The sequence below is a fragment of the Rhinolophus hipposideros genome (genome assembly GCF_964194185.1).
Source record: "Rhinolophus hipposideros genome assembly, chromosome: 7".
In the NCBI taxonomy this organism is placed as follows: Eukaryota; Metazoa; Chordata; class Mammalia; order Chiroptera; family Rhinolophidae; genus Rhinolophus; species Rhinolophus hipposideros.
This window is the reverse complement of record NC_138053.1, coordinates 66,062,335-66,089,705: the sequence shown is the minus strand read 5'-3', so window position 1 is coordinate 66,089,705 and position 27,371 is coordinate 66,062,335. Positions and strand designations below refer to the sequence as shown.

At 33.7% G+C, this 27,371-nt stretch overlaps 1 protein-coding gene across 1 annotated transcript in view; it reads left to right on the top strand.

Annotated features, from left to right (window-relative positions):
- Nucleotides 1-4,095: 4,095 nt before the first annotated feature.
- DDX4 (DEAD-box helicase 4) overlaps nt 4,096-27,371 on the top strand; it is a 46,228-nt gene continuing 22,952 nt past the window's right edge. The window contains exons 1-6 of the mRNA XM_081053731.1: nt 4,096-4,175; nt 9,540-9,600; nt 12,607-12,681; nt 15,477-15,554; nt 17,573-17,623; nt 20,919-20,978. Coding sequence (XP_080909857.1) covers nt 4,104-4,175; nt 9,540-9,600; nt 12,607-12,681; nt 15,477-15,554; nt 17,573-17,623; nt 20,919-20,978 — 397 coding nt within the window. The 5' untranslated portion in view covers nt 4,096-4,103. The remainder of the gene's footprint in view (nt 4,176-9,539; nt 9,601-12,606; nt 12,682-15,476; nt 15,555-17,572; nt 17,624-20,918; nt 20,979-27,371) is intronic.

Genomic DNA, 27,371 nt, shown 5'->3' with positions numbered 1-27,371 from the left:
TTTCTAAACCGGTATTAATTCATCATGGGGAGCAAGTAAGTCTTATCCACTGCACCTCCTTTGTCAGTATCAAAACACTTGGGGGAGTTGAGAATTACTAATCAGAAAGTTGCTAAGTGAGCATGGAATCAGAACAAGTGCTAATGAAACATCTTTACCTCATAATGGAGGAAACCTCTGTAGTGATCTGTCTCCTTTTCCATTTGCACCAATGTTTCCCACACTTTAGTCATTTAAATATCACCTTCATGATTTCTGCCATTGCTGCATACTATTAATACTTAGTTTTTATTTAATTGAGTAAACTTTAAAAAACTGATTTACTTTAGATCCATTCTAAGCAATTATGTTTTTGAAATCATAGGTCTGATGTAATTTTCTAATACATATTAAAATAAATATTAAATATTAACACTAAAATAAGTATCAAAAAGAAAATTGTCTATGAATTGCCTAAAATCAGTGGTATGTGTACTACACTTCGGTAAATATTGCCTTAGCCATTACTGAAAAAATACAGACATTTTTGTCTCTCTCAACCCTGCTGGGTGTGCTGAAAAGCCCTCTCTGGCGACTTTCTTCTTTAGATATTTTACAAGCACCATGGTATCTTAGAGACATTATAACTCCCCACCCCTCCATGTTGTGTTGATTTATAGGGCTCCAACCTTCAATACTTAATTTTTAAAATATTTTGTATGGTTATGTGCATAATAGGAGATTCTCAAATATTTATAGTACCTAAGAATGAACATCTAACTCTCCCTGTTTGAGGTGATCCATTTTGGCTTATTGGTCGATTAAAATAAATTTTAAACAGCCTGTGTGGTAGGCACAGTCCACATCAATAAAATATATCGTTATTTGGACAATATAGAAATAATATTGAAAACATTAAAAATCTAAAATGTCAGTTGTCTTTATCTACATTACCTTGGAGAATGTAGAGCCTCTTTTAAAGTGTGAAGGGTCTTAACTACAAACTTTGATTCCAAACTGTGAGACATCTTTGAGGACACCCTTGTCCTACCTTACTCTGTGGGATTTAGAGAATGTGGAGAAACTGTATACAAGCTTTCCAGTGAATCTTGTGAGACAGGAGTCTTAAGGTTTTAAATTCTATTAGCCACTGCCATTCTTTTCACTAGACTGTTTCTTGAAAGATGGGCTAACTTTACTTGTAGTACTTAGCATCGTACCTGGCATAGTACATAGTAGGTGCTCATTTAAAGTCTATTTAGCAACTAAATGAATTCCTGTCTTTTTTCTATGTTGAAATTTATTACCACCACTAATCCAAGATCTGTCAAGAGAATCAGAAAATAGAATATACTGGCTTTACTTTCTTGGGACACACATCAAGAAGCAAGTGTTTACTGAACTGTGTTTGTCTTTTTCACTGTTTATGTTCAATTTTTGAATTATATTATTTTTATCCATTGCTTACTTTTCCTTTCCTCAATATTAAACTTTAGTCCTCATCAGAATTCATTTTTTCTTAACTCTTAAAAGTTATATATATTGTTTCATAAAGAACCATTTCATTGTAATACCTGAAAGCAACAAAAATCTGTTCTTTCCAAGAGTGGATAGCAGAGAATGTTTACTAAGTGCTTAAAAAATGTTTATTTTAGAAATATCTCCAAGTTTTCCGTACTTAAAATAAACAAATAGTGGGTTATTTTATCTACACAGTATCTTGCTCTTCATATCTTGCTCTTTTCACTTAATATTTTCCCATTACAGAAAACATTTTGAAAGGACAACATTCAATTCAAAATGAAGTAAAGTACCTCAGAGGATCCTGCATACAAATTCAGAGTATCAGGAGTATTGGTGGCTCTCTTCCACACATATACAGTGATTTAAGGTACTTGCCACTTCAAGGATGATGTGAAAATTTGGTTTAAAAACAGAAATTATTAAAAATGACAGTTATGTTAAAATATATTCTGGTTTGACCTTTGTTGAATACTTGGTTTAAAAACAGAAATTATTAAAAATGAGAATTATGTTAAAATATATTCTGGTTTGACCTTTGTTAAATACCGTCTTTTAAAAACAATTCACTTTGAGTGTAGTCTCACCAAGTTTAGTGCTAATTAGATACATCCTGACATATTCTTGGAGGAAGAGACAGAACCAACAATGGTGGTTCTAGGGATTAAAAATATGAAGTCAGAAGAACCTGTAAAATGCCTCATCCTCTATGTCTGAGTGTGAGACTATGTTGGGATTTATAGTTCTCAATGAAATATTCAGGAATTTCTTCAAAGATTCAGAGAATGGGAAATGATGGAAATAAAACCAAAAATAAAAGTTACGCTTTGCAAGCAGTCCATTGTTATACTTTTTACGGGGATGGGAGAATGCTATGGGATTTCATCTACTTTTTGTGGAGCAGAACAAGAGTGCCTGATTGATGACGTCATGAAGTACCGAGAGGACCAGTACTCCCTAGTGTCAGGTGGATCACATCCACGCCTTGATGTACGACCTACGCCCGCACAATTTCCTTCTTCCTTCTGTATCAGAGGGCTTCTCCTTTCCAAAGAGTTGGACCCCCAACTCTATACAAAACAGGCTAACTTTCTTTACAACTTCCTGGGGTACCAAGCGTCTCCTTCATGCCCTCATTAGGAAGAAAAGGAAATATACCACTTCCATCGGTCTTCGCCTCACCGTCAGGCGCCAGAAATCCCCGGATGGGAAGCAAGCGCCTCAGCAATAACCAGCAGGACCAACCGCCAGGGGCCTCGGTAGGAAACGGGGCAGAGAAAGCTAAAGGAGTAGGATGGAGAGCATTACCCCTTTTCCCTTTTCTTTTTGGCGTTAGAAAAAGGGAGGTGGCCATCTCTGGCTTGCAGTGCTTGCATAGGGAAAATCTAGAGCCTCTCGGGATTGAAGACCCCACCCGAGAATCTAGAGACAAGTGGCACACGGCCCCTCTAGTACCCACAGGCCCAACGGGCCACTCTGTGAATAGAACTGTGGGTGGGGCCACTGCGGCCTCGAACGCGAGCAAGTAGGGAGTGCACGGCTGGAGATGGGGGTGGGACGACGCTGGCGTTCTGAGCACTGATTGGCTCGTTTCCTGAGCACTGATTGGCTCGTTTCCTGAGTACTGATTGGCTTGTTTCCTGAGCACTGATTGGCTCGTTTCTGTAGGACTGATTGGCTCGTTTCCAGGTGCCATTTTTTGGTGGAGCAGCGTCCTGCACGTGCAGCCGTTTAAGCGGCGTCCGGGCCTGCGAAGACCTGAGAGAGCAGGCCGCGGAGAGGTGAGTGGACAGGTGGCTTTTCTCGCGGCATGGGTCTCAATCTGAACTTTTGGGCTTCCCAGTAGCCGGACTTTGGGCCAGATGAAGAACTGATGGGGCGAGCAGGGTGGTGGTGGGTTGAAGTCGTCCCTTGGGGCCTTTCCATTTCCTGCCGGAAGGTCGTAAAGCCCCGCGGATGCTTGAAGTCTGGGCTCAAGGCCTGCAGAGGAGGCGCGGGACCTTTTTTAGCCCACGCCCTGCGCAGCTCTTTTCCTGCAGGGAAAACGTTAGTACTGTTTGTGTACAAACACTCGGTGAAATTAGTTGACCTTTGCTGGAGGGATTTGGTCTGCCTAACGCTTCTCCCCTTCCCATCAGACTTCAAGGCCTCAGTTCCTGGCACCCTCTCCCTGCAAGAAATTATTTAAAAAACCCCAAACCAAACATCTTAAATACTTTTGAAGGCAGAAACCTTGAATATGATCAGGAAATTTCCCATCCCTTGATATCTAATGAGCCATTTGGGGACCCTTCCAAGGAGAAGGTAAATTCTGTGAACAGAGTTTAGGGCAAACATGGTGATTGTTAAGAGTAATTAGGTAAGTGGGTCCACTAATTTTTAAAGACAAAAAGGATGCATACGAATGCCACCTCTACATAAAAAACAAAACTTAATCCCCCATTTTACCAAAACTTTTGCAGGAAGATCAGCACCTAGTTGAGTAGTTTCAGGAAGTGTATGTGAAATGATGACAGTTTATGCTTTTTAAAGAGACAGTTCTGATCTAATTGAGGCCAAATGTGTATGTTTGTATTTTTATAAAAATAGAACTGGAACCCAGCATGGGAGATGAAGATTGGGAAGCAGAAATAATCAAACCTCATGTGTCTTCCTACGTTCCTGTATTTGAGAAGGTAGTAAAAGTTTAAGTTTGCGGTTATTAAATGCCACAGATTTTATCAAAGTTGAGAAGCGCGGTGGCGGGAAAGTTGTGGTTTTTTTTTTTTTTTTTTCCAATTTTTATTGGGAAACAGTGTGTTTTTCCAGGACCCATCAGCTCCAAGTCAAGTCCTTGTTTTCAATCTAGTTGTGGGTGGGAAAGTTTTAAATTACAGTCTGTTTCAGTATGCTGTGCTTACCTCCATGTGACGGTTGTTAACTTTCTTATAGGGAATAAGGAGGAAGCACGCTAAGCCTTAAATAGAATAAGTTCGTCTGAGGCAATTTGATAATTAAAATCTGAAATATGTAAGATCTAAAATACATGTAATAGTATTATTAACAACTTAATGTAAATCTCAGTGATTTAGCACATATGGTGGGTGAAAACAAATTTGTCCAAATGTCTCTGAGACACACTTATATAGAAAATTGAAAAATATAGTTTGATTTTAGGTGATACTTTGAATTCTGGAGATTGGCTTTATACAAGGAGGACTCTCAAGATAAATATGTTAGGTTGATTCAGATGGTATCATCAGTCTGATCTTTAAATATACAAATCATCAGATCTTTTTCCATAATGGCATTGGCGGGGGGGGGGGGGGGGGGGGGGGGGGGGGGCGGTTATATTGTAATTCAGAAGAAGGGTCCTGGAGACTTTTGGGTTTCAGTTCTGACTTGAAAAAACGACTTAAAAAGATTAGCATTAGGGAGACCACCTCAGGGATGATTTAGATGCTTGATCACTGCACTGTACACCTGAAGCTGAAGCTGAACAATAATGAATGTCAACCACAAGTTTATATATATACGTATATGTGTGTGTGTGTGTGTGTGTGTGTATATATGTGTATGTATGTATACACTTACAAGAAGCAGAGTATAGCAGTAGGAATAGAGACAGTGGAAATGTAATGGCTGTATGCGATGTCAGAGGCAGGGGAGGGGAGTTCACACAGTGTGAGGGATATAAACGATAAACGTCTAAGTATTACTTTGTTTTGTGCACATGAAACTAAAAAAAAAAAGATTAGCAGATGGTACTTTAGAAGATGATATATTTTAAAGGATTATTTTTGCAAAAATTGTTATCTACTTGAAAATGTCTCCAAAAGTTGATTTTTCGAATTTCCAGTTTGTTTGTTAGTTAATTCTAATGCATTCTGATTTCAAGTGATATAGTGGAAGTTCTTATTTCACACAAAAATGTAAAATATGCAATCCTTTGTTTTCACTGGATTTGGTCTGTATATAAATTTTATATTAAAATAACCCTAGATGTTAATCTGAATTTATCATATTTCTTGTTATGGAACTTAAACACTCCCATCAACTGTTTAGTAAATGTTCTTCTGTTTTTCTCAAACATGTTTTCACGTAGATTGTAATGACAGTACACTTACAATTATAATTTTTGATTCCAGCTTTTTCACTCTTCACTATTCTATGTTACTAATTTCCTAAAAATAATTTCTTGTGGTTACATGATATTTCATGGAAAGAATCTTCCATAATATAATTGATTTTCTGTTGGTGTGAATTTAAGATAGTGTTAGCTTTCCACTGTAATATTGTCATGACTATGTACAACTTTTTCTTTGTTTTAATTTGGGAGTATTTTTTTCAAAAATGGAATTACTTGGTCAAAGGATATTTTATGGTTCTTTTCTTCCCTGGTTCTCAATAGATTTGTTATAATATAAAGTTTAATTCACAGATACAGACTTTCTTCCGGTGGTCTTTAATAGTCACCTGTGTAATTTTTATTTTTCAGTTTGAGATTTTGTCTTCATTAAGTTTCTTTAAATACTCTATTGAACTGTAGCATATTGTGCATGTTTATTGCGTAGGGTGTCTGAAATTGAATATTGCTGACTATCATATCTTTCAAATGTACTTTTTTAGAATTTTTGTGCTATTCAGTTAAAGTACCTTGTTTCTTGATACTGGGAATACTAACTTGAATATAATTTTTGTTAAGAATTCTAATTTATGATTCTTAATACATATTTTTATGGAGCCAATTTGTAGTAAAATTTTTGCATTTGTCTGCAAACTTAACACCTGTTGTGGGTTTTGCAATAATTATTTGGCCTATTTTACTTAAAGGAACGTGATGCAATTTGTTGCCTGCCTTGGTTAAATAAAAAGTGCAGAAATTAAGGATGAATATGTGACCTTTTTTCATGACATTTTTATGTAGGAGAAATCTGAGGTCTTTTATTCAGCCTAGTTTCTCTCAAAGGCATTATTTTGATTGGTTTTTCTAACTGAATTTCTATTTCTAGAGACAGTTGGGCTTCCCTTTTCTTAAGTTTATAGTGTCTCTGAGACCATCTTGGATTGGTATCATCTTAGACAATATCTGTGATCAGCTTTTGCTGATTGCTTCTCAGGATCTTACTTGGAGATTTAATGTTTACACATGCTTACATAATTTTGAATACTGTCTACTGTTCTGGTAGTTCTTAGAACTTCCCAATTCTAGATTTTGAAGTGAGTGTACCACCTGGGGCTAGAACAGTGAAAGACGTGAGGTGAAGGAAAATTTGATAATCTAACAATTATGTTGTCCAGAAATCTCAGTGCTTAGGCATTTGTACATTGCATTCAAGTTTTGCTGGAATGGATGAGTATGGTGGTTGTAACAGGATATTGAAAATGAAGTTAGAGAAGGAAAGGGAAAAGAAGGGGAGGGAGAGAAAACTGGAGATAGTCATGGACATAGAATTAATTAGACTGGATGGACTAGATTTAGAGTGCGAAAGAGAGGAATTAAGGGCAATGGCTAGGTTTTTTAATTTAAGCAGCTAAATGGATGGTGGTTCCATTTACTGAGGTGGGGAATCTATGGAAGATGAACAAGTTTGGAAGGGAAAAAAAATCAAGAATTCTGTATTGTGTTCAATTTGAGATGACTATGAAAATGTATTAGGATGACAGATTATATGAATTTGTTCCCTACGAGAGGGATCAGGACTATAGATATAAATTTGGGAATTATCTGTACATCAATGGGATTTAAAGGTATGAGATTGAGTAAAGTTCGATAATGTAGAGGGCTACATTAGAGGGCTCTGCCATGAGTTCTGGGGCAATCCAACTTTAGAGGTCCAGTGGAGGGGGAGCTGGCAAAGGGATTGAGGAGGGTGTGACCAGTAGGTAAACCTGGGGGGTGTATTCTTAAGAGAGGAGTGTTGTAAAGAAGAAGGAAGTAGTCTGTCATTTCAAATGCTGCTGAGGCCTCTGGTCAGATGAAACATAAAAGCAGTAATTTTATTACATAATTTCCTTATGAAAAGCATTTTCAGTATAGAGGTAAGGGTGGAGGCTAGACTGGAGTGGCTTGAAGGAAAAAGTAGGGTATGAGAAAGTTCAGGCAGTAATTGTAGACAACACATTTTGTTTTAAGAGGGTCAGAGAAGAGGTGCAGTAGCTGGAAGGGAATATGAAGTTAATTTATTTTTAAGGTAATGAAAAAGGTCAATAATTTTTTATGAAATGAATTATATTGAAAATAAATTTGATGTCTTGTTTCAAAATTTGCCTTGCAGTTTGTGAGTTCCATGTATGTGGGATATTAAATTCCACAGCCTGAAGATCATCTAATAATAGTAGTTTTCAGTTCTCTAGTATTTCATTACCTTTCATCAGCTTTATAACACTTATAAAATCAGCCCTGTTTTTTGTGCTCTACTCACCCAATATATTTTGGCCACTAGAAAAGAGAAAAGAGTCTTTAGGATTTCACTTTAGGGAAAACTGGATCTCTCTTCTTGTTTGCTTTAATGTCTATGGTAATCATAAATTGGGACATTTTACTGTACCACAAGCCCAAGGCATTTCAAGGATGCATTGTCTTTCTGTTCTTAATAATTCAGAAAAATAATTGGAAGACTCTCAAGCTTTATAAAAGCAGTTTTTAAAGTCATTTAGTGTCTTTTATGAAAGAAGTTTTAGAAAATAAGTTATTACCTGAAGATACTACTCACCTGGGTACATTCCCTCCAACTTTAGGTTTGTTTAAAGGAATTTATTTGAGGGAATGTTGTGACTGTTCTAATGCAGTCAGTTAATTAAGGTATCATCTGTAAGTTTTAGGTCACCTTTTATCCTTAAATTACTGAGTTATAATTTTCATGTACAAGAATTTCAGAGCTCTATATGAAAGTTTTGCTGTAAGTAGAGAAAACATAGGTGAGAGGAAATAAAGGAGTGGATTGAAGATAAGGCCCCCCTAGGAGTTAGAAGTGAAAAAAAAGTTACTCAGGTTGTCCTTAACTCTGAGATACTCTGTGAAATGTTAGAAATTAACTTGACATTAAGCTACTGATTATACGAGTATAATCAAAAGTTGAATTTTCTGAGTGCAACAGTCATTATACACTGCAAGTGTAATGCATAGCATTAATATTTAATGATTTTTTTGAGGCTAAAGTAGCATCAAAGACAGTCTTCAGATATTGCTGTGACAGGTTTGATTGAAATTAACCATGAATATTCTGACCTTATAACTGACGTGTGCCACTTAATTGGATATGTAGTACACTTGCAAGATGTATTACATATATAGATACATGTTTTTAGTGCATAAGTGAGGTGTTCTTTACATTAGAGTGAATTCCTTTTTAAAACGTGAACACATGAATTTGTTTCATTTTACATAAACGCAATTGAAGTTTGAAAAATAAATTTCTTTAATATTTACTGTAGAAACTGTTATCCACTATGCTCTGTCTGTGCTCTACTTTATTCTGTACAGTATTAGAGAGTATACTGTAAAACACTGAACTCTGTAAATATATTGTGTATTGGCAAGCATTTATTTATTCGTGTATTATTTTGGTCAGTTTTTATTTATGTAATAGTATTTGATTATACTTTTCAGATATTTGGGTGGCTAAACTTTCAAGTCAGGTGTCAGCAAAACTCTGTAAAAAGCTGGATAGTAAATATTTTAAGCTTTACGGTCTCTATTGTAGCTTTGCCATTGTAGTGTGAAAGCAGCCATAGATAGATATACCTAGATGAATGAGGGTGGTTGTGTTCCAATAAAACTTTATTTACAAAAAGTGATGGCTCACTAGATTTGTCTGATGGCTGTAGTTTGCTGATCACTGTAATAAGTGATAGATTGATATACTATACACACATTGCTGAAGTGAAAATTTTGGATTAATTTATAAAGAAACATCCAGTGACCCAGAAAATCTTACAGTCTACCATTGTTTTGTTTTGAACAAAACCCAGTTGTTAAATTTTTCTAGTATTTGTGAAATAGATTACACATTCTTATTATTCAAAGCAGAAAACTAATCTTTTCTTCCTTCTTACAGGATAGGTATTTTTCTGGAGCAAATGGAGACACATTTAACAGGACTCCAACTTCATCATCAGGTATGTGTTAAGGCAAAAGGTGGGACCCTTTTTAGGTTAAGGGCTTCCCATCTAGTGAATGAGGGACAGACTGGTAGACAACTTGTAGAGGTGTTTGTAAAATTTCCTAGTAAGACTTCATTCTTATTAGGATATTTTGGGATGGGGTCCACTTCTAGTTAGAGGAAGGGAGAGAGGAGTGTGTTATAGACTGTATTATTTGATTTATGTTGCATGTTTGGCTTTCAGGCCACTAGGGAATTGTCAGGGTCCTTGACAAAAGGGAGTAGGAGATTGGACTATAAAGTCGAAGCAGATTACAATAGTGGTGACAGCTGTTTAAACCTGCCATGCCATCAACATGCCATGAGTTTCTTTGATATCCGAAACCGAATGTAGAAAAGGTCCTAGGAGAATAAAAGAAACTGTCGAGATAAGAGAGCTGCTGTTTTCCCTCCACCATTTGTTTCCAGTTGGGTTGCCTAAATATAGAGTTGATGTGGATGGAAAGATTGGGTGGAAGTGATAGGACTGGGCTAGAAATTAAATTCATGGCAGTAGTCTCATATTGTTGAAGTCCAAAGCAGGCTGAAATGTTATTTTTACTTTCTTCAATTTTTTTTTTAAATTGTGGTAAAATATACGTAACATAAAATTCACCACTATCTAGCAACCCTCATGATTTAAATTCTTTTAGACCAACTATTTGTGAGAGGGAAGTGTCAGGGATTTTTTTATCCCCCTCCTTCAACCTTTCATTTAAAGGAAGCACTTTACCGCTTCTCTTTGGCATATCTGAAATGCCAGCATCACTACTCTTTGGGGCCATTATTTAGTAAAATAAGGGTTATTTGAACACAAGCACTGCGATACCGTGGCAGTCCTTCTAATGACCAAGACAGCTACTAAGTGACCGGGGGGCATATACAGTTTGGATACTCTGGACAAAGGGAGGGATGATTCACGTCCTGGGTGGGACAGAGCTGGATGGCGTGAGATTTCATGCTAGTCAGAATGGCACAGAATTTAAAAGTTAAGAATTATTTATTTCTGGAATTTTCCATTTAATAATGATAACCATAGGTATATTGAACCATGGAAGGTGAAACCATGGGTAAAGGGGACTACTCTATTTTCGTTGTTCTGCAATTTGAATTTTTTTACTCAATATTGTTTCTAAGGTTTATTCATGTAGCCAGTTATTAAATTCATTTATAATCATTCTGTGTGTGAATATACCACATATATTATATATAATACTGTATAATGTAGAACACAACATATATGTGTATGTATATTATATATAATGCTTTGTTGTCCAACTGTACCACATTTTTATTCTTGAAGCACATTTGAGTTGTTTCTTTTTTTGTGGTTATGAACAAAGCTGCCATTAATGTCCCTTCTTTTCCTAATTTGCTAAATACGTGTTTTTAAGTCATGAGTGGTGTTGAATTATATCGTACACGTTTTTATCTATAGAGATAGTTTTCTCTTTTCAATATGTTACTTTTTTAGATGTTTCGATGTTAATGTACCCTTTCATACTGGAATAAACCCAGCTTGGTTGTAATGTTTTATCTCTTCAATTTACTATTGGGCTTGGTTTGCTAATATTTGTTTTTGAGATTTTGTATCTACTTATGGTTAAGAGAGGTTTATAATTTTCTTCTGTTCTTGTCATATCAAAGTTAGGTTGGCCTTCTAAAATGAGTCGGGGAATAATTCTTCCTATTTCCTGGAAGAGATGTATGACATTGGAATGAGTTGTTCTTTGAGAGTGCTGGTAGAACTCACCTGTACAACTCTATCTAGGCATGACGCATGGATATAAGTAAAGATTCAATTTCTGTAGGGCAGTTTGGTTTTTATTGCTCTTGGAGTCAGTTCTGGTGAGTTAATTTTCTCGGAACCTCTTCATTTTCTTTAGGTTTTAAATTTAGTGGTATACAGTTGTCCGTGGCAATTTTTGTTCCTTATTGTGGTACAAAGCACGTAATGTGAGATATATCCTCTTAAACTTTCAAGTGTTCAGTGCAGTATTATGGTTAACTACAAGTACAGTGTTGTGCTGCAGAACTCTAGAACTTTTCATCTTGCATAACAGACTGTACTCATTGAACAGTAACTCATTAATAGTTCTTATTTTCTGGTATAAAAATTTAGATACTGATAAGTAATATTTTTATGTTACAATTTTAAGCAGTTTTAAAGTTCCATTGTCATTTGTTTTCTTTGAGCTGTGGGCTGTATAGAAGTGTTTTAAATATATATTTCCAAATGTAACAGGATTTTAAGTAAGTTTTTTTATGTTTAATAACCTCTCACTTGACTGCATTGTGATTTGAGAATTTTGTGTATACAATATTGATTTTTGGAATTTTGTATTGAATTTGCATTTTGGCCTCCTTCATGGTTAGTTTTTATAAACATTCTATCTATTGTTGAAAAATGTAATTTCTTTAATGTTGCATGCTGTAAGTTTTGTGAAAGTGTACAGTATTCTGTGGGTTACTATGGTCTACCTATTCTCCTTTGATCAGTTTTTCTTGCTATTACAAACAATACTGATAAAAACATCTTTATGTAACTGTGTTACCATGTGATTATATCCAGAGGAGAAATTCATACTAGTACACTTTCAATATATATATATATGTTTTAAAATTAAGATCAAGAGTGATTCAGTGTATAGCTTCAATATAGTGTACTGTCGTGCTTGTTTCTCTATGTCCTTGATGATTTTTTGGTATTAGCAAACTTAAAACTGTTTTCCAGTCAATCATGAAGTTGAAAAAAGGTATCTCCTTTTGACTTCCAAGTTCTTTTGTGAATGACATATGGTCACCATTTTTTTTGAGAACTACCTATTCTTATTCATAACTCATTTTTCTAGTAGGGTTTTCATCTTGCTTATTGCTATATAAAATTTCTCATTTGCTATGTGTGTGGCACATTGAAAAGGTGTGAAGTTTGCATCTAAAATACTTGTTATTTTGACTTGCTTCATAATATTATTTGTTTTAGAAATGGATGATGGACCTCGAAGAGATCATTTCATGAGAAGTGGATTTACGTCTGGGAGGAGTTTGGGAAACAGAGGTAAGTAGCTTTGTCTCCTTAATCTTTTCAACTGTTGAATAGTGGACTGAATAGAGGATTTTATGGCTGTTTAATGCAAAGCTAAATCTGTTATAACTCAGTGTACAGTAGACTTTGTTGGCATAATGAGTTGATCATTTTTTCAAATGCCATTGTTCTTTTTACTGTTTTACTTTTTGGGGATAGTAGGAAATAGTTTGATTAGATAGATTGGTTAGATAAGTTGGTTAGATAGTTGCTTCACAAAGCTACTTCTTAGTGTGTTTATGATTATTGATTTCCAGTAGTCGTCATAGGATGAATGTAAAAGCTTCAGAGTTTAGGGTGAGAAGGACCCCTTTCTTAAGTTTCATGTTTGCATTTCTGCTATCGCATTAATATGAAGAGGTTATTTTTCTAAGTTTGGAATTTTTTATTGTCACTCTTAGAACAACCAGCTCTTGATCTGACTGATAATGACACAGCAAAATAACTTCCTACAGTCCATCTTTAGATTTGATAATAAAATGCTGAAAATATTCTGCAGTTTTATTATAGTCCAATAAGATATTAGAATTTCAAATTACATTTAAAAAAAAATCCATATGACCATTTCTTTTATGTGATATCATAAGCAAGGTCTAATTGGTTGTTTTAAATATACATAACAAGCATTGAATTTATTAGCTATTATTCTTTGAAAAACTTTATTGATATTTCTAGATAAAATAACATCTTAATATTACACTCAAGGGAATATTTAATATTTCGATATATTTTAAAATCCTATTTTAGAATAGGTTATGTGATATTTTTTGATGCAGACTTCTAAACATTGTTGAATAAAGCTTTTTTTGGTGAGAAAACTAATTGAAATTCTACAACAAATTGTTAATTCCATATGTTTTAGGTTGAAAACATTAAACTTCTGATCAGAATTCTTTGTAAAATGTTAATACTTAAAAAAATTATCTTTATACTGCATATAATCCCGGAAATTCATGAGTATAACTTCTTCCCCTTATGATTCATCTGACATTTTAGTTTCTATGGTATTTTTTCTCAGAACTTGCATAGCTAGTAATGTGTTTTTGAAATTGACTCTCTATTGCTTAGAATATAATATTGATTAACTTTTCATGTTCTGTGAAGTATGGCCTAAATAGCATTAACTTCTTGAATCACACACATCTTTAGAATCTGATGAAAATAATGATAGTTACTCATACACAATATTTTTTTGTTATTAATATATATATATTTTTTTGCTCATACAAAATTTTGCGTGTGGCTTTAGGAGTTTCATAGGTCCCTCAACTACCTTTTTTAGGATATTACAGAGATAGATAAGACAGTTCATGAGGATCACAAGACAATGCTTTAATTTTTCCCAGCGATAGTTTAAAGTGGCAGTTTATGCTGTTTTGGATGTCTGTTGTTACAATTTTTTGTTTTTTGTATTTATTTTTATTAGTTTCAGGTGTACAAAACAATGTAATAGACATTTATCCTTTATATCCCTCACACAGTGATAACCCCCCTCACCCTATCTACTACCCCTCTGACATCACGTAATAGCCATTACATTTCCACAGTCTCTATTCCTAATGTTGTACTCCATTTCTTGTAACTATATATATATATATATATATATATACGTATATATAAAATTATAGTTGGCATTCATTATTGTTCAGCTTCAGGTGTGCAGTGCAGTGATCAGGCATCTACGTCATCCCTGAGGTGGTCTCCCTAAATGGGACAAGTGTCCATTGGATACCGTACAAAATCTTTACAACATTAGTGATTACATTCCCCAAATTGACTTTCGTATCCCCGTGGCCATCTTGTGGTTACTGACTGTGCTTTCTAATCCCCTCACCTTCCTCCTTTATCCCCCTGCAATATTTTGTTTTAAATAACCATGCTACTTGCTATAGCAACTCAGCCTTCAATATTTTTAATGTAGTAGTAGAGAAACACATGGAAAGAAGTTTTACTAAAGGAGATACAGATAGTTGTCTGTGGGAATATGGAGAAAAAATTGATTATGACTGGAAGACTTCACCGAAGAGGCGGCCTTTGAATTGGGCTTTTGAAGAATGAAAATAATTTTGGTAGGAAAAATAGGAAAGCAGGGAATGCCATGCTGAAGGAACAACATATTGGGAGGGACAAAATATTAGAAGGCTATGTAGAGTATGGAAAATTGGTGTGAATTAAAATGTTTGGTGTTCAGAGTTGAGTAGTTAGTGACAAAGCTAAGAAGGCTAATACGGGGAGCTATGTGGAGGGGAGGAGAGGGAAGGTGAAGAGGAGTGGTATTCGTAGCTTTTTTCTTTATTATGTAGTCCCTTCCTAATTTTAATTTTAAAAGTATAAAGATTAAGAGTGATTTAAGTACAGTAAAAATGAGTAAATAATAAATTGAATTTATTAAAAACAGGATAAGAATATAAAATTTTCCTTAGCAGTGATTTTCACACGGACATAGTGTATGTGTAAGTAGCTGGCTCTATCAGAGTAAGATTAATGTACAGAAAATCAGAGAGTTGAATTTTCTGATTAAAGGTCACTAGTAAAATAACTAGTAGAAAGCTGTATTTCACTAGTAGTATAGTTGTGTTCATCTTGATTTCATAATTTAACAACTTTTTAAAAGAAGTTGGTATATTATATCTTTATAAGTTTCTGTACTACTCTCTCCTATCCTTGAAAGTCCTCTTACCCCCAAAGATTCCTTTAATACCTAGTTTTGATGACAACATGCTTAATTTATGTGTTAAAGAATTTTAACTCTATCTGAACTTTTTCAGATGCTGGCGAGTCTAATAAAAGAGAGAATACATCCACAATGGGTGGTTTTGGAGTTGGAAAGGATTTTGGAAACAGAGGTAACCTGCTTATGATATCTTACAATCAAAACTTGAGTGACCATAAGTTTGCCACTCTTTCATATTTCCCTTTATAATACTTAGAAAGTATGTGCCTTTCCCATGAATTTATGAGGATCACAAAGGAATGCTTGCACTTTCTTAGTCATATGCTGCTTTGGGTGTGTCTGCTGTTTTAATTTAGCTTCAGCTTTTTTTTTTTTTAATAGCTATGCTAGCTGCAGCATCTATTCAAATTGATTTATCCTACAGGTGGACCCCAGTTCTTTTCTGTATTCAAGATTCCCTTTCCTGTCCCCCAAACAAGAGATCCACCTTATATTTCCAAAGGTGAATTTAAATCTCCATCTTTACTTGAGCAAAAAATCATTAGAAGCTTTGAAATTAAATGTTTTTCCTTAAAAACTTTAAAAACTGTGCATCAGAGTTATTCCCTTAAAAACTTAAAAAACTCTGGATCAAAAGTAAAGTTGACGTTCAAGACCAACAGTGTGTATGTGAAAGACTTTCCCTAACATTTTGGAAAACCCACACTTGACTTTTTTGGGTTGGGGAGTATGGAGGAAAAGGGGCAATTGTAGAGGGTAGTAGGATATAATCCTCTCTGGACCAAATTCAAAGATTGCCAATATTTAAATGAATAAAGTAACTCAAACCTTAGGTTTTGTGATAATATATTATTTCTGCAGAGATTTCTATTTTGAAATTAAATATCTGCTTAAGGAACAACTTTTTTATCATCCAGTCGTATGTTGAAGGAACAGGGTACTTAATTTTATATGCTAATTGTGTATTAAATTTCCATTGAGTTTTATGCTAGAAGGGATGTTAGATTTTAATTAAATCTGAGGTGTTAAGTGACTTGTGTTATATACATTTTGTATATAAATTTAATATCTGTCAAACAGTAATTGATTAGTCTCTATGTTACAGAAACTGTGCTTTAATATTTTGTAATTTGGATTAAATACTAATTGAGAGACATTTTATATTGACAATTTTAAGGTGTATTATTCCTTGAATATCTTTGCACTAAAGATCATTTTATTAAGACTCAACATTTTAAAATTTTATAAAGTATTACTGATGGATGCTTTTAAAATTAATTTTAGAGGCAAGTCTACATACTGCAGATACATAAATCTAGATGCAGGTTTTCATTAAATGAGATTTTGAAAGCAGAGCTTGACGAACGATTTAAAAATTTATTCATTGTTTTCCCCCTTCTTTCTCCTCTCCCCACCCCCAACTCCGGTTCAAGCCATTGTTTCTCAGTCTAGTTGTATAAGCTCCCTGGCCCATGCTGGTATTATGAACCTAGTGCTCCCCTCTGGCTGAGGCAGTTGGTTGCCAGTTGTCCGTCAGCAGCCCACACCAACCTTCTGCTGGCTGCTCATGGCAGCCCGCTTCCAGGGAGAGGCATTATTCACAATCTTAGCTGTAGAGGGCGCAGCTCACTGGCCCATGTGGGAATCGAACTGGCGACCTTGGCTGGCATTAGGAGCAGGGCGCTCCAACCACCTGAGCCACTGGGCTGGCCCTAAAAAAAAATTTTTATAAACAAAAAATTGGCAGAATTTTCTTTTTACTGAGAAGGGAAAAATTACTGAATATTGGATTATAATTTAGTTGTCCGTCCTCTGGCAGAAGAAGAAATTATGATTTAATTTATAAAATTTTAAAAGTTTTCATAGTTTGAATAGGAAGTATACAGCAGTTAAACTGACTATTTTGCCCAATAACGTGTGGAGGAATATATGATATTTAAGGTAATAAAACATTGTTTGACATTTTAACCTTAGTAAATTGATGCAAGGCAGAAATTGTAATATAGCCTAAATGAGTTCTTATTCAGTATTTATATATACAGTTGTATGTATATCTTGTTTATCTTGTTTTAAAGAAGCATCATAATTAGTAGTCCCTGTAAGGTTTTTTTGTTTGTTTGTTTTTGTTTTACACCACAGAGGTATAGGTGATTGTTGTTTTTAGAAATTTGCAAGTTTAATTTTATATAGGTTTTTCAAATAACAAATTTGAAGAAGGTGATCGCTTTGGTTTCTGGAGAGGTAAGTCAATTTTTTTTTGTAGTGACTTTTATAATTTAATGTCTATAGTACATGCTAAAGAGAAACTAAGATTAAATAGCTTAGTCTGTTCTAATTTATCTAAAACCAGATTTATAAAGCAGCTATAGCCAAAGCCTTAACCAAGAATTCAGGTATCCTGATTTGGTCTATTGCCACGTGCTTTGATAGTCTATAAGGTCCAACTTTTGAATGCTGGCTACCTTAAGGACAATATGATAGTAGAAAGAACAAGTCAACAATGAAAATTATACTTCCAAGTATAAATACAGTTTGGGCTGCTCATGGCAGTACATGTAGGTCCCTATTCAGATTCAAATAAATCTTTGACAGTGGAAAAAGATTAATGAGGATGTAGGTCACCGCTGAAATCAAAGACATTTCTGCAAAAGGTATAGACTCTCTGGTTTGGAGGAATACAGAGAATGATGAGAATACTGTTACTAAAATATAGACTACAATAATTAACAGTGATTTCTCAGGAGAACATGATGGAGTAGATTTGGGTGAGGCCTTGGAACTTATATTAAAAAAAACTTCCCTGGTGAATCTGATGTCGTTTTGTTTGGTAACCACTGATATATAGAATCTCTATAATATAATGCCCTTTGGAGTTTCAGACTTTGTTTCATGTCCCTGCTCTGCTACCTGCTAGTTGAATGATTTGGCGCAAGTTGCTTACTTTCTCAGATCTACAGGTTTTCTGTTCTGTAGAATGGAGGCCATCCATTTCCATGGGTTGTTAGGCAGACTAAATGAGAATGCATATAAAAGTTGGAAGCTTAATATTGGACACACTCATGGTAAACAATAAATTCCATCTATTTTCATTAAGTATTTGAGATTTGATCGTATACTCTTAATAGTGATTCTCAAAATCAAAACTAAACCTAGACCTGATTACCTTAAAAGCCTTTTGGAATAAGGTGGGGTTTTAATATATCAAATAAGACTGTTCCCTCCCAAACTAATGTCTTAGTTTCCCTGCTTCTCTCTGCTTTTTCTAGTATCCCGTTTGAATTAAAACATTGAAATGATATTTGAGTGAAGAAAAACCATCACCATTTTTATCTATTTCTATTTCTACTTGACGTAGTTTCCTAGTTTTTCATCAATTAACATTCAAGATCATTTCCACTCATCAAAGACCTTCCCCTCAGTTGACTTCTTTCAATGGTGGAGTGCTTTTGAGCACAGATTCCTTACAGCACATGAGAGAACTTCTTTCCTCCAAAATGCTCTGCTTTCTTTCCTTTGGTCTAGTCTACTTTTTTCTGTTCTCATTCTTAGTTCCCCTAAAATTAAAAAATCATGGATTGAATTCTTTCGACAAGCTTAGCAGCAGGTTTTGATATAATGATAGAAGTTTCTATCCTGCACACAAATGCATAGAGTTTTGTGATTGCTGTTTTCCCTGCAATCTACTTTCCCCTAGCTGGTATCATGTAGTGATAAGTTCAAATTTTGGACGTGGACACCCTAAGTTTGGGACCCAGATCCTCCTCCTCCTATCAGTTGTATTTTTCTGAAAAATATATTGAACTTCTCTGTATTTCATTTTCTCTGTTTATAAAATGAAGATAATACCCACCTCACAAGGTTTTTATGAGGATTTGAAAAGCTAATACATGTAATTCATTTAGAATGGTGCCTTAGAACACATACTAAGTTCTGTATGCGTTATTTTTTTTACATAAAATAGGTTGTCACTAATCTTGGGATCGTTATCTCATTTTTGTTTGTGCTTGGCTTTACTTTCTAACTTTACAGAGATTATATATATGACTTTTTATTTTGAAATAGGTTAAGACTCAAATGAAGTACAGACGGTTTCCTTCACCCTTCTTCTAATGTAATCTTACTTTTCATCCAATTTCTCCTAATCTCATTAACCTATTTTAATTCCCAGTGTAGCCAAAATAATTATAGGTTTGTTTTACGGGAATAATTGGCTGAAATAATGTGAGACTTACTTCTCCTTGACAGGTCTCAAATTATTCATAGATCTTTCTGCTATAAAGTATCAAATGTTAGCTATCGTCATTATTTCCGGGATAACCTTCTTTCCAAAATTCTTTCCTATTCAGCCCCTTGTAGTATTGTTAAATTCTGCTTCTAAGAAAGTTGTCTTGATATTAGATGGCTCTTGAGGAATATTTGTCAGTTGACTTTTGCTCAAATAGGCACCTGCAATAAGAGCTCTGGGTTGTTCATTGTTAAACAATATTAATTATTAAATAGATAATACTTTTGCACAGATAGTACTTTTGCACAGGAACTTAACTGATAGCTTCTCACCTGTTTAGCTACTTGATGTCATCACTGAATAAAGGTCTCATATATTAAACATTAATGACATATATAAAGATCCCTTGAAACCATCTCTGTATTTTCCAAACATGGCTTTGTTGAAATATTCTAGAAAGCTTACAGTTATTACTAAAACCTATATTAATACCATATAATTTTCAATTTTGAAAAATTACTTATTCCTTTCTGTCATTTTACACTTTCAAAATAAACGTTTCTGGGCAGGGGTCCCAGGAATTTATTTTTAATTAACTTTCCAGGTATTCTTTCCAGGTAGCGATCCTCATGCCTATTTAGAAACCCTGGTAATGTTACTTGATAACATCGTTAAAAACGGAAAAGCCAGGATATCCCCAATTTTTTCATTAGTATGGATGGGGAAAAGTTTGCTTATATTTTTACAAACACTAATGCTTCAGGTTTATTAAAAAGGCAAATTGCAGAAATAATAATGACATAAAAAGAATAGTCATGTGTTTCTAGTGATCTATGACCCAATTTGAAAACCACTTGACTACTTAATAGTTTAGATATTTCTGAAACCATTTTTAGTCAAATTGACATTTATGAAATTCTTATTTTTTTGGCTTGTGTCTAGCACTTGGCAAATAATGGGTTCTCAATTATATGCTCACCACTTAATATTTAGCTATATTAGGTGATTTGTATAGGGAATAAACTGAATAATGTCTTTATATTTCTGTTAAAGTTATTTCAATAATTGTTCATATTTTTAACTTATGAAAATAGTTTTCTTACTAATATATCTTTTGACTATTTTAAAATTTATTTTAAAAATAATTTTTAAAATTATTTTTTATTTTTCAATTACAGTTGACGTATATAATATATTAGTTTCAGGTGTACAACATGGTGATACAGTACTATTTTTTGATATTACATCTTAATTATTTAATTATTTAATTAATTATTTTGATGTTACTCACATGTTAAATTTTTATTCAAGAGGCTTATAATGACTGTGAAGATAATCAAACACGGAACAGAGGGTTTTCTAAGAGAGGAGGTAAGGACCACATTTTGGAACAATTTGTACTTATGATAGAGATACTAAACTGGCAAAACTGATTTTGGCAGAGATGAAAGAAAGAGAAATTCTGGTGGTGCAAACCTTTGAAGAAAAATACTTTGGCATATCTTTTATGCTTTTAATGCTTGGGTGAAGATTCAGTAGGTGTTCCTCCTTCCACTTTCTGCTGTCACTGGATTTTTCTTTTCTCTCTAAGATCTCAAGAATGTGCTATAAAGTACAGAGGTGTGGCTATAACTGTGAATCTTGGTCAGTCACAATATAGATGATCTAGGATGTCTCTGAATAGGACAGAATTGGAGATGTGGGAGAGGGAAGAAATTGCAGATTACTTTTTTTTCAAGTCTAGCAGTACTCCATCGTACTCTGCTAATCCTGCATCTGATGAAGTTGACTTGAGGTGATATAAAAAATGTCATGCTTAATTCTTGATTATCTATAGGCAGACATGTTAAAATAGCAAAAAAACTATACTGAATTTATCATAAAATTGCTACCGATGTGCAAATCTACATATGATAAAAAGTTTATTACATAGCAATCAGATACATCAGTGTTTTTTGCTGCAATTTGAGGACATCCGTTTTCCTTGCTCATTAGATAGTCAGCTTGTCAAATAGCAGGCCTTCCCTTGTGAAGCTGGGCTGGGACTTGCTGTGGATTTCACTATAGCCTTGTTAGGGATGTGAGGTGGGAGGAGTTTGGTGGTGAATGAGGGATGGTTATATATCTCAGTAATTGAATCTTTTTAATTGCAAGGAGCTGTTTAATGATGGGGGAAAAGTTTAGCTAAGGAAAAAAACGGATGACTTCAGTATTCCTTTCCTCCCTCTTTAATAAGCAGTTTTTTGACACTTAATGTTTGTAAAACATTGCTTTTATTTTACAATTGTGGTTGTTTTCTGCAGAAATAGTGAATATGTTCCTCACTATTATATTTTCTTGAAATCAATTTAATTCATATTTAAGTACTGAAAAAATTAATGTCAAAATTAATTAATGTTTTTCAAACTCTGAAAATTAATTTAATCTATTTTCTATAGTTAATCTATTTTCTATAGTTATGGATTTGCAAATGTATACATCAATAGAGAATAGAAATCAAAGAAACCCTGAAAAATGACTGTCCCTGCTAGACACCTTATTAGTCAATAACCCAGATTCAAGTTCATAGAGCTGCAACTGGCTTTTGATATCACTACTTAATTCTGGACATTACATATAAATTAAATGATGTCATAGGTGGTCTTGTGTCTGGCTTCTTTCACTTAGCATGATATTTTCAAGGTTCATTCATTTCGTAGCTTGTGATAGTACTTCCTTCATTCCTTGTTATGGCTGCATAATATTCCACTGTATAGATATACCACATTCTGTTTATTTATCAGCTGATCGACATTGGGTTGTTTCCACTGTGGAACTGTTATGACTAATACTACTGTAAACATTTGTGTATATGTTTTGTGTGAACATATATTTTTATTTTTATGGATTTATATACCTACGAGAGTCTTATGGTGATTCTTATGTTCAATTTTTTTGAGGAACTATCAAAATAGTTTCCCTACACCATTTTACATTCCCACCTATAATGTATGAGAATTTTAGTTTCTCCACATCCTCACCAATGTTTATTAATGTCTGTCTTTTTAATTGTAGCCACTGTAGTGGGTAGAAAGTGGCATATCATTGTACTTTTGATTTGCATTTGCTGATTACTTTGATGTTGAGCAGCTTTTCCTGTGTGTATTGGCTATTTGTATATCTTCTTTGGAGAAATGTCTATTCAAATCCTTTTCCCATTTAAAAAATTGGGTTGTCTTTTTTATTTTAATAATTAAGCTTGTGTATGTGTGATACAAGTGTCATCAGGTGTGTGATCTGAAAATTTTTTTTCCCTTTCTGTGGGTTGTTTTCTCACTTTCTTGATATTCTTTGAAGCACAAAAGTTTTAAATTTTAATGCAGTCCAATTTATCTATTTTTTTTTCTTTTGTTCCTTGTGCTTTTGGTGTTATACCTAGAAAACCTATGCATAGTCTACGGTCATGCAGATTTTCGCCTGTTTCCTTCTAAGAATGTTACAGTTTTTGCTCTTATATTTAAGTCTTTGATCAATTTTCAGTTCATTTTTGAATGTGGTATGAGGTTGAGATCCAACTTAATTCTTTTGCTTGTTGTCCCAGCACCATTTGTTTGTGTTTTATATTGACATGCGTAGGTGTAAATCTCTTTAGATTTATCCTACTTGGAATATGTTATGCTTCTTGGATATGTTGATTAATATTTTCCATCAAATTTGGGAAATTTTCAGCTCTTTTTTATTGTGGTAAATGATAATGTGAAATTTGCCATTTTATCTATAAATATATAAAATTCAGTGGCTTTAAATATCTTTACAGTGTTGTGCAATTGTCATCACTATCTAGTTCCACAAATTTTTTTAACACCCAAGCAGAAATCTGTATCTGTTAAGCAATAACTCCCCACACCTTCTTCCTCTCAGTCTCTGCTAACCTTTATTCTGTGCTCTCTATGAATTTGTCTGTTCTAAATATTTCATACAAGTGGAATCATACACTATTTACCCTTTCGTATCTGGTTTAATATATATATATATTTTTTAATTAAATTTATTGGGGTGACAATTGTTAGTAAATTTACATAGATTTCAGGTGTACAATTCTGTATTACATCGTCTATAAATCCCATTGTGTGTTCACCACCCAGAGTCAGTTCTCCTTCCATCACCATATATTTGATGGTTTAATATATTTAGCATAATGTTTTCCGTGTTCATCCAGGTTGAAGCATGTATTAGGACTACCTTTGATTTCGTTGTATGTATATACCGTATATTATTTATCCATTCATCTGGTGATTTACACTTGGGTTTTGCTTCTTTTGGCTGTTGTGAATAACACATGAACACACATATACAATTATCTATTTGAGTCCCTGCTTTTGCATGTTTTGAGTATATACCTAGAAGTGCAATTGCCAGGGCGTGGGACTGGAATAAGTTAAAATATGCCACAAAGTTAACTATTCTTACAGATATCAGCCTTTAAAAAAATATGTTCTCTGAAGCTGCTGCAAGTCTTTGATTAATTTTCAGAGTTTGGAAAACATTAATTTTGACATATTTGTGCCCATTTTTTCTTTTTTTTTGGAGAAGCACATTTTGGATTTCCTTACTTTGCCATTTTTGCTGATGTCAGTAATCATATCATTTAAAAATTTACAGTTGTTTGCTAATACATAGAAATAAATTGACTTTCGTATATTAACGGTTTAGTGACCTTGCTAAATTTATGGTGAGTAGTTTCTTTAAATGAAAAAAAGATCTTTATGTTTCTTTTATACCCAGTTTAAATGGTTTATAGACTCATTTGTTTTCCTGAGATTGTTACCCATCTTTAAGACTGTAAGAGATTGTCCGCTCTCCCTTATGAAATGCAGAATATACCTCATAAGAGGACTCATGTCACTTTAAAAAATATGTTAATATTATCTTTCAAAAAGTGACAATTAAAGGGTAAATATTGAAATATTTCTATAACTCAGGAAAGTACAGAATATTCTATTACAATTACTTTTACAAAGAGCACGTTCATTTAGATATTTGAGTTGCTGCTGTGTGTGGAGTTATTAAGCTGTAGATACCAGAACTACTGAGGCATCATGTAGTTGTTGGCTCAGCAGAGAAGGTAGATTTGAAAAGAAACCAAACTGAATTTACAGAAAAGAACAGAGTGATTAAAAACATGATGGATGGATTAAACATTTAATACAAATGAATAGAATAAATGAATCCAAAGATAGATCAGAGGAAATTCTCTAAATTTGGAAATGGAACACATGAACACCATTAACAGATATGGAAGATAGACTAAGAAGTCCTGTTATTCCAACATATGTTTAAATATCTTCTGAGGAAAGAACAGAGAAAACTGAGGGAGGGGAAGGAGAGAAAACAAGACTATTCAGAGATAGATTAGACTTTTCCAGAGATAAAGAGGTATAAGAGTTCTGAGCAAATTAAATCAGAACAAATTCACACCCTTGTGCATGTATTGAGATTACAACATTACAAAGATAAAACATCTTTTAAAACTAGCAGAGATAAAAAAGCCAGATCCACTTGTAAAAACTAGATTGAGAGCAGAACTTTTTTATTCCATAAAGGTAGAGATCAAATTATAGTAGAATTCAGAATTCTGAGGGGAATACCTCTAAATCCTATTGGTATACCTGTATTCATATAATTTAGGTGTCAGAGAGAAATAATACCATTTAGATAAAAATGATGTGTAGTACTTTCAGACCATGGAGGAAAGAAGTACTAAATCATTTCTATAAGTAAGAAGGAAACTGAATAGGAAAAAGGAGTGGAAAGCAATGATGAGCCAAAATAAGTAAATAAAAATTTTTAAGTTGGTAAATGTAATGATAACCCTAAATAAGTATTGACTGTATAAGCTAGCAATAATGATGACTAACTTAGGGGTTTTAGAAACATGAAAGAACTAAAATACTATCAAAGAAAAGACTTAAGCTTTTTTCTTAGCTTAGTAGGAAGGAGAATAGATTGAAACTCATTTAAAGATTTCTTAATTATGGTAAAATTGAAGGGTAATCAAAAAAAGGGTAAAATAAAAAGTATAACTTACTAGTGGAGGAAATCCAGTGAAGGACAGGGCTTTGTAGGAAGGAGTCTAGGTTGAAAATAATTAAAATATTCATGGTGAAATTAAAGGATATCAGTAAAAGCATAAAATAAAGTACAACGTTTAGGGAAATCTAATAGGACAGAAAGGACAACAAAAAGCATTAAAAAACAGTAAAGATAAAACACAACATAAAATGGTAGAAATAAAAATCTCTATATGAGTAATCATAATATATGTAAACATGTCAGTGAAGAACTGAAAATAAAGAGAAAAAAAGTCAGTCTAATAACCAAAAGCAGCTGATATAGAAACAGGAGATGAAATATACTCTGAGGCACACATATTAGTCATAATTATTTAATAATGAAAGACATGTTCACTGGGAAGACATTACAGTTCTGAGCATGGTTTGAATCTAGCAACATATTCTTAAAATATATAAAACAAAAACATACAGGAAAAATTTGCAAATCCTAGTTAAACCCTTATTAATCCTAGATTTACTCCATTTTCCCTTCAGAAACTGATAGCCCGAGCAGAACAGAAGTGAGTAAGACTATAGAAGATTTCAATACCAGTTGCTGAGCTTAATTTAATATTCCAGTTTGGAATAATACACCCCCAAATGATAAATTACATATTCTTTTTCAGCAAATGGAAAATATGTTCAATTTGATCATTTATTACGGCCAAAAGGAAGTCACAAAATATACCATAGAATTTATATCAAGACCAGATCCTCTTGTTAAAATACAATAAAAGTAGAAATCAATAGCAAAAAGCCTAATCCTTGTGGTTTGGAAGCTGAGTTTCTCAATTTATAAATAATAATTTATATGGAAATAATGAAATATTTAAAACTGACAGTAAAAACAGAACATCAAAATTTATGGGATGTAGCTAAAGCAGTTAGCTTTTAAAGGCAATTTTATAGTCTAAAATGCATCCATTTAGGAAAGAAATTAGTGAGCTTAGTGTTCATTTTAAAAAAGAAAGAAGAAAACTCATTAGAGGAAGTGAAAAATATGACAGACAAAAGAAATACTAACAGATACAATGGAGTGTTACTCAGAAGTAAAAGTGAATGAAGTACAGTTTCACATAGCAACAAAAACAAAGGTTATAAAAGAAACAAGACGAAGAGTATATTCTGTATGATTCCATTATACATTAAAGCTTAAAACAAAGCTAAACAATATGTTGAGAAAAGGTAAGTACATAGTTGGTAAAATTAAAATAAAACCAAGGCAATGGAAAACAATTCAGGATATTGATTGGGTTGGGGGAGGTTTCCCGGGGAAAGGAGGGAAACATAGGGCAAAAGACAAGCATGGACGGCAAAGGTATTGGGAACATTTTAGTCTTAAACTGGGTGGTGGGTCTATAGGTTTTCATCTTTTAAACTTGCATATGTTTTATACGTTCTTTTATTTATACACACACGAAAATAACTTATACCTAAAAATAAGAAAAGCGGATGAAAAAGATATACTTTCTTGAAGAGAGAAATTCTGACAAGGTTTCTTAAAAGATAAAGAGGCACAAATAAATAACTTAGAATAAAGAAGTGGGTGTAGTGTTAGAATAAAGAAGTGGGTGTAAGTGTTGATAAATAAATTGTTGCTAAATTGAGGAGTGCTTTGTAAGTTGTAGGTAGATAATAGATGCATAACTGTGAATCTACTTTGAATTAGTTC